This window comes from Merops nubicus, unplaced genomic scaffold (genome assembly GCF_000691845.1).
Source record: "Merops nubicus isolate BGI_N331 unplaced genomic scaffold, ASM69184v1 scaffold31297, whole genome shotgun sequence".
In the NCBI taxonomy this organism is placed as follows: domain Eukaryota; kingdom Metazoa; phylum Chordata; class Aves; order Coraciiformes; family Meropidae; genus Merops; species Merops nubicus.
The window spans coordinates 8,367-16,633 of record NW_008622777.1 but is presented as its reverse complement, the minus strand read 5'-3'; the positions used below and the strand labels follow the sequence as shown (position 1 = coordinate 16,633).

General features: G+C 42.4%; 1 protein-coding gene across 1 annotated transcript in view; it reads left to right on the top strand.

Annotated features, from left to right (window-relative positions):
* The first annotated feature begins 2,115 nt into the window (after nt 1–2,115).
* ARHGEF39 (Rho guanine nucleotide exchange factor (GEF) 39) overlaps nt 2,116–8,267 on the top strand; it is an 11,006-nt gene continuing 4,854 nt past the window's right edge. Inside the window, exons 1-6 of the mRNA XM_008944912.1 lie at nt 2,116–2,267; nt 2,847–2,941; nt 3,356–3,476; nt 4,546–4,664; nt 6,257–6,327; nt 7,105–7,233. Coding sequence (XP_008943160.1) covers nt 2,121–2,267; nt 2,847–2,941; nt 3,356–3,476; nt 4,546–4,664; nt 6,257–6,327; nt 7,105–7,233 — 682 coding nt within the window. The 5' untranslated portion in view covers nt 2,116–2,120. The remainder of the gene's footprint in view (nt 2,268–2,846; nt 2,942–3,355; nt 3,477–4,545; nt 4,665–6,256; nt 6,328–7,104; nt 7,234–8,267) is intronic.

Here is an 8,267-nt window from a genome sequence, read left to right as displayed (position 1 = left end):
GACGTCTAGAACTGGCTATGCTACAGCAGTAAAGGGAGATTTTTGGGGGGGTTATTCGAAACAGAAACTTTAGGAATGTAGCAGGAAGTATTGCTAATGGGGTGTCATAACTGTACAGAGAGTATTCAGCGGTTTCTGGTCTGAGTTTGGGAGGAGAGAAGCAAACCAGAGTGCTTTGGTCACATATAGGTGAAATGTTTTCTGGTCTAACCCTGGGCTCCAGACAGCTCACACCCTACGGACTTGAGACATTTGGAATGTAATATTTTGTTGGAGTGAGTCCAGAGGAGAGCCATGAAGATGATCAGAGGGTTGGAACACCTCCCCTGCGAGGACAGGCTGAGAGAGTTGGGTTTGTTCAGCCTGGAGAGAAGGCTCAAGGAACACCTTTTAGCTGCCTTCCAGTATTTAAAGAGGGCCTACAGGAAGGATGGGGAGTGAGTTTTACAGGGGTGCATAGTGACTGGCTGAGGGGTAATTGTTTTAAACTGAAAGAGGGCAGATTTGGATTAGGTGTAAGGAAGAAGTTCCTCACTGTGAAGGTAGTGAGACACTGGATTTGAACAGCTTGCCCAGGGAAGCTGTGGATTCTCCACCCCTGGAGATGTTCAAGGTCAGGCTGGATGGGCCTTTGAGCCACCTGGTCTAGTGGGAGATGTCCCTGCCCTTAGCAGGTGGGTGGAACTAAATGACCATTAAGGTCCCTTCCAACCCAAAACATTCTCAGATTCTGTGACAAAAATATAATGGAATTATGGAAGTGGTTGCACCGCTTAAAGTGAGCGAGAGATTGTCAAACTTGGTGTAACATTTTTTTTGTCTTTTTTTTTTTTTTAAAAAAAATATTATTTGCAAAAAGAAATTGGACTATGAAATGAAAATATGACTGCAACCTACCCTGGCTAAAGGTGCACTGTGAATGGTGGTGGTTTAGTCTGTTTTTGGTGAGTACTTTGCTAACACTAGGCTCTTGCGTGGTATTCCTTGCACTGCTACCTCTGCTTCTGTAGGTGTGCCAGGTCTGCCCTGTTTGGCCAAAATTTAGCCTCAGCTAGTCTTGTGGTTGTGTATTGAGCAAATATAAGGATAAACCTCTGGAGAAGCTCCTGATACTAGGAAATACTGCACGTGTCCCTCAACTATCTGGAATTTTGCTAACCCGTTGAATGAGTGTTGGTACTCATTGGATGTAAACCTTTTATTTCAGGCGTTGATTCAGATACCTGAGATATCTCTGGAAGACTGTATTTGACAAACTCCCTAATCTGCAATGACTCATCTCTCTACATTAGGATAGCTCATCCATGTGGGAGCCAGAACTTTTGTGGAGGTAGCTCAGCTTTCAGAAAAACTGCAGACTTGAAGCTGTGGCAAGTGTGCAACAGCCTCCATTACCATTTGGTCAAAGGGCAGAGCAGTATTTGACTGGTGCTCTGCTAACACATGCCTCTTTTTCTGAGAGAGTATTGTAAAAGTGGGAGTATTTGTCTCTGTATCAAAACCATGATGCTCTTGAAGAAGAGAGAAGCTGGTTAATAGGTGGATAGGGTGACTCATAGCAGTTGCTCAGTGTCTCTCATCTTTGAAACCACAAACTACAGTTAGAAAGTGACAATGCAAACCACTTGCTTCATGGGAACCTCCATGGGAAATGAGCAAGAGTGCTCTCTCTCTCTTTCCTCCCCTCCTCCAACAAGTCTTACAGCTGCTTTCTACTGCTGCCCACAATACCTTTCCCCCACCACTTACTTCCTTGGCTTTATTGAGAATTTTGCACAACAAACGGGGCAAAGCACAGGAAGCAGTGGTTTGTAAGTGAACTTGTACACTTAAGACTTGTTTACAGACTTACTGTAACGTACTGATTTTGCTTTCACCACTACCTGGTCTTTCTAACACTCCTCTGGTTGGTGCAGGACTCCTGTACCTGTGGGTAGGAATGCAGAAAGAAACTGTTAAATAAGGTTCGCTGGCAATTTGCTTCTTTTCCTTCACAGTGAAGCGTAGAGCTTGTAGCTCAGGGTCCTACCCTATGGCATTAGTTATTCTTCTGTTGTGTCTCCATCTCTCTCGACTCCTCAGGATTTGTGACGTTGCCGTGTATCAGCCCTGACACTGCCATGAGTGACTCGTCCCAGCTGTTTGTGGCTGGAGCAAACACTGTGGAAGAGCAGAGGGCTCGCTGGGAGAGAAAGCGCAGCCGGACAGCCAGAGAGCTCCTGGAAACTGAACACAAATACCTGGAGCAGCTGGATTTGATGGTCACAGTGAGTATTTTGGGCCCCTTTGTTATGTGGGTACCTTCAGGCAGTATGTACCTATTTGTGTTGTTAAGGAGAAGGGTCAAGAGCAAGGCTTTGATACATCCCTGCTGCATGGGACAGCTTCTGGGGCTGAAAGGGGTTTTTTTTTTCTTCTTCTTCCACTGTAATATCTGACAGCTTGTGGTTTTGGCCCATTGGCTTTGGTCTGTACACAGACATAAATCCTTAAGTTTTGATTGTACAGGGGACTTGCATTTAGATGCCTGAGATGTGTGAAACACAGGGGCACAAACAAGACAGATTATGAACAAGGTGGTGAACACCAGATGTGTCTGGGAGCATGGCAATAGACTCTATCAGTGCTGTAATGCTGTTCCATGTGTTTACGCTTATGGTCAAAGTTATCAAGAAGGTGTACGTTCAATGATAGATCTCTTAGGTAGACTTTCACAATATTTGGTCTCCTTTTGATCTCTAAGAGTGTGCAGACTGCAACTTCTTTCTTCTGCTGTGTACCACAAATAACCCTTGAGTGATTTGTAATGTTTACCTGTTTGAAATTCTATGTTTTTCCCTATTTAGTTCTTCGTGAAAATTTTGAAGGCCAAAGGGACTCTGAAACCTGCTGTGCTGGAAAACATATTTGGACCCCTGGAATCCATATATTCAGCCAGCCAGTAAGTGAACATACTGATGTCTGATTCTTGTAATTTTATGAGGATGACCCTATATTGATGACAAAGTAGCATTTCAAGAAATGAAGCTAATGCTTGTAAGAGGCATTTGCTTCTAGCACTGCTAGCCTTTGTCACTTGCAGGTGTACCAAAAAACTGCTGATCTGTATTCACGTATCCAGACACCCAGCTGCTCTCTGGGTAGTGGTTTAAACCCAGTTAGTCTGCTCTGTGGTATTTTTGAGGGATGTTTTCTGTAGCTTGCTTTGTAACCACAAAGCACATACTTGGCACAGAAGCTGCATGTGAGGTAGAGACTGACAAAGGAAAGTCTGCATTAGACTGAACCAGACCGGAGCTGAGAAAATGCCATCAGTAATCTGCCCTCAGGAGCTCTCTTTGCTCCTTGTGCACAGTGTTCTGTCGCTTCACCTGGAGAGAGGGAATCTGGGACCAGGATTGGAAAGTTTCTGTCAGAATCTGGAGCTTTATGGATACTACGCTGAGAATTTGGAGCAGGCAGATAAAACTTTGAAGGTAAATATGTCCTTTATTCTTCATATTCTTTCTTCTCCCTCTCTCTCCATTCTATGAAAAAGCTACATCCTTCCCTTTTTTTTTTTTTCTGTTTCTGGAGTGGTAAGCTTTGTTTCTTTTTGTGCGCTGCTGCTATTTTCTCAGTCTTTCTCCCATAACAGAAGGGTGAAATTTTCTCTACTTATTTAGATCTTCAAATTTTTGAAGCTTGTTTCAGGTGTTTGTGTATGTATGTTTGCCTGCTGACCACAGCTTTCTGAAAACAGTTCTGTATTTTCTAGCACTGCTCCTTGGCTGGCAAACATGGAGAGTTTGCAGTGTGAACACTAGGGGACAGTGATCTCTTTCTGGAGAACTACCAAGTCTCCTGGTCTTTCCCACTACCACTAACCATATCCTAACAGTGGTATTTTCTTTTCCTTCTCTACCTTTTTTTTTTTTTATGGTAGAAGAAAAAATTTTCCTGCTATTAATCTCTCAAAATACAAACTGTTCTCCAATAAATTTCAGATGGATGTATTTTTGTTTCAAAGTTCTGATAATTGTGTCTGGAATTTAAACAACCTAACTTCCAGTTCTTGTCCATGCTTGTTTGCAGCTGCAGGATGCACTGGGATGTTTCCCTTCTGTTCTGCTTGCATGCATATATTCATGCTTTTGATTTCCCAAGAGAAAAAGCCATTTTGGGTAGTTGCCTTGAGGTGATGGGAATGTGAGGCCGCATTGCTTTATCTTGAAATGAGTGGCAAAAAGTGACAGGTGGACTCCTTGTTTTTGTATCTGAGTCAACCTTCTTTTTCCTTTATTTCCATTTGCTGACTATACAAACTTTATACTGCTGTGAATGTGTGAAGAGGGGATATTGCTTCCATTAGCACTGGGAAATGGTAGTCAGGAGAAAAGAACTCAGCCACAGAAGAAGTTTTTGGTCCTTGCATCTAGGACTGGAGTTCTAAACTCTAAATTTAAGAATCTTAAATGTTCCAAGCTCTAGAACTAGAACTCCAAGACTAGAACACATACTTATTTCTATAGTCTCAAAACTATATGCCTGCTCTATTGCACACAGGAGCAACTGAAGAAAAATAAGTCATTCAGGCGATTTAAGAAACTCCAGGAGACTCGACCTCAGTTTCAAGGGATGAGGCTAGAGGATCTGCTTCCTTTGCCCCTGCAGAGGTTGCACCAGTAAGTAAACAATTCTGAGTCTTCAAGGTGTTAGTATGAGAGGGTAAAAAAGGAACTAACAGTGTTGTGGTTGCTGTAGGAGGTAAAGTTGTTTAATGTGTCTTAAAACTGGAGCAAACAGGCAGCAATGAAACAGACCTGAAGACATGCCTATAAAGTGGAATCAGTGCATGTGGATGGGAAATGATGCAGAGAGGTAGCTATGTCTAGCCCTGGATCCTAAACCCTTCAGCTAGCTCTCAGGTAGGACTGAAGCGGCTTTCTGTCATCTCAGTAAGCTGCTGAAGTTAGGCCCCTGACAGAAGCAAACCGTCTGAAGTGCTGCAGAAGTGGTGCTCACTGCCAGAGATGGACTTGCTCCGCTTTTGGGCAGGTTGCTGACCTGGAGCATTTCGACTGTCCTCTCTTGTAAGTGGTTGCTTTTGGAGAGAGATAAGATTAATAAATACGCAGGAGCTTTTCTCCCCTCTCTGGTTATTTGGCCCATATGCTTTCCTCAGGTTTGGTGCCTGTAGCAGTTGCCTGAGCCTGGATAGATCCAGTCTGGATTGCTGCATTCGCTCCTTGAGGCACCATCTCCCCTTTGAAGAGGCAGGCTGACAGCACGAGGCGAGTGCTGCATGCATGCAAGGGCTGCCCTTTCTTGGGGAGGGTGTGTGGGAACCCAGCTGCTGCTGCTATAGATCAAGCAGCTGCTCTTCAACCATGGTCTTATCCATACTAAAACAAATCTGGAAGAATGAGAACCTCGTTTCTTTGAAAATAACTTGGGGTGAGCATACCGCAGTCTTTCATGTAGCTTTATGTAACCTTTTTCATCAGCTTGGCAGATATAAATGTAAGCTTTCTTTTTATTGCAGTTATTTAGATTATTCCTTTAAATTACTAAAATAGCAGTGTATTTGGTGCTGTCCAACTGTTTAGAACAATTGTGGCTTTTCTAACAGAAGGTGTAATTTTTTTAAATTAATCTGCTCTTTCATGTTCAAGTTTCTTCAACTGTTATGTATACTGCAGGTCTTATGACTTCTGCTACTTTATGAATCTATTGTGTGATATTTCTTCTGTCATTTCAGTATGAAAATAGTCTGACTTCATTGAGAGAAAGCATTTGCCAAGATCTGATCCTTTCCAGTAAAGGCTGGAGAGGAAAAAATAAAATGGTGTCTCCTAGCTCCTATAGAAATGCCTCTATTTTCATGTGTGGGCAGGAAAGATATGGTATGAATGCTACCATTCAGGCATTTAAAAAAAAAAAAAGTTCAAAGAGAAAATTGTCTGTTACTGGAGGTGCTTTTATGTGCCTGCTAAGAGAGTATCATGAACTTAAGTAATATGAGGAGTTGCTTTTATTAGATCTCCAGGAAATGCCAAAGGCTTGCAAATGTATAAAATACTTGTGTTAATTTTAGCTGATAAATTTGAGGATAAAATTCATGTGATCAAAGAATTGTGACCAAAAGCTGCTTGGTTAGGCTTAGAAGTGTGTCTTCCATCTCCTGGTGGAGTGTTGTTCATCATTCTATCACTAATAGGAGATGCTGCTGTTCTTGGTATCTTTTTGTGAAACAAACCTGCTTACTCTATCTTAGGTATAAGCATTTCCTCAGAGACCTGCTGGAGAACACCAGCCCAGGCAATGCTGAGCACCAGAACCTTGCAAGTATGATTCCCTGTGTAAATGCGGCCACTTTGATCAGTGTTAGCCTCCTTGCTAATAATTTTTGGATTCTCATCTTCTGTCTGCTTCCATAGGAAGAAACATCTTCCTCTCTCTGGGGTTCTAGTAGATTGCTATTCCCCTTCTCAGTCTTGATCAAGATGTCCCTGAGAGCACAATGGGAGTAAAAATGTAGAATAATTTCCTGGGAAAGTGGCCTAGGGGCTAGGTTGGAGAAATGGTTGCTCTATTCTTTATGACGAGGGTGGTGGGACACTGAACAGGTTGTCCAGGGGAACTGTGCTCCCTCCCTGGAATTGCTCAGGGTCAGGCTGTATGGGCCTTTGAGCAAAGGGAGGTAGTGAAAAATGTTTCTGCCTATGGCAGAGGAGTTGGACTAGATAATCTTTAAAGGTTCTGTTCAACCCAAACCATTCTGATGCTATTGGTCACGTGCCTCAATTTTCTAGGATAATTCATGTCCTTCATGCTATGTTTACCAGCAGCTAGCATTAATTGTGGGGCGTTTTTCCTGTTTCCTCTGTCTAATGTTTCATTGGAAAATAAAAGTTTTCCAAAACTGCAGAAATGTTGGTTGGAGAGAGGCCTCTGGAGGTCATCTAGTCCAATCTCTTGATGAAATTATAGAATAGATATGTTCCTGATATGTGATCTGAAACATTTGCTTCTTGATTTCATCTTATCTTTTCACAACAAGCTCGATAAGTCTTAATGCACATTCACTTGTGATAACCTCAGAATATGCTGCTATAATTGCAGAGGCTGTGAAATCTGTTTCTGAGGTATCTCAATGGGTCCAAGACATCACTCACAAAAGAGAGAATTCATTTCAGCTACTTCGGGTTCAGAAACTGCTCAAAGGACGGAAGACCCAGATTTTGACTCCAGGTGGGTTTTAGTGATGGTTGTTTTGCTTCTGCTGAGCTAACTGGAGATATACTCACCTTGATCTCTGACTCAACTTGTGTTAACCATTTTTCCCTTTCTACTCAAATTCCATAGATAGATGAAGGAATATAACTAGTATTTCAAGCATTTTTTTTTAATTAAGAATTTTTGAGTAAGGATAAGCAGCAGCTTAATTGCCTGACATTCTGGTAGGAGGAGCTGATGACGTGTAGTTAGAAAGTTAGTAATGGGAACCTAAGGAGGTCCTGGGTGACAGTCAAAAACAGATATTAAATAATTTTGGAAGGTTGCAGCTAGTGGCGTTGCCTCTGCCCCACTGCAGGAACCACAGATTTCTGAGTGTCAGGAGCCCAAGGATGGTGGTGTTTTTTGCCTTAAGCTACAAACTTTGTGGACTTATGTTCACACCCTTCACATGAAGAATGCTCTTTTATTTGCCTGTCTAAGCTGTGCCAGAAATCAGAGTATTTGTGTTAATAGCTGAGATATATAAAGTCACAGTTGCTGCTATGTAGGATCATCTAATTGGATAACAGGTTTCTTTATGACATTTTGTGTGACTGGGTGCCCTGAGCACACTCCATGCTATTTATGGAATATTATGAGAAATGCATCCAGTCTGGACAATTATGAAGTGGTCACTTGAGGCTTCACCTGTACCCTCACTAAACACTGCTCAACATCAAGGTCTTTTCTGCTCCTCATACTACCCCACCAGTGAGTGGCCTGGGGTTGCACAAGAAATTGGGAGGGAGCACAGCTAGGACAGCTGACCCCAGCTGACTACAAAGGGATAGTCCATACTATATGATCTCATGCTCACTGTATAAAGCTGGAGGAAGAAGAAGGTGGAATGTTTGGAGTGATGGTGTTGTTCTTCCTAAGTAACTGTTCATGTGATGGCTGAACACTTGCCTGGTGGTGGGAAGTGGTGAATGAGTTCCTTGTTTTTCTTTGCTTGCTTGCACAGCTTTTTCTTTTTAAACTGTTTTTATCTCAAATCACAAGTTTTT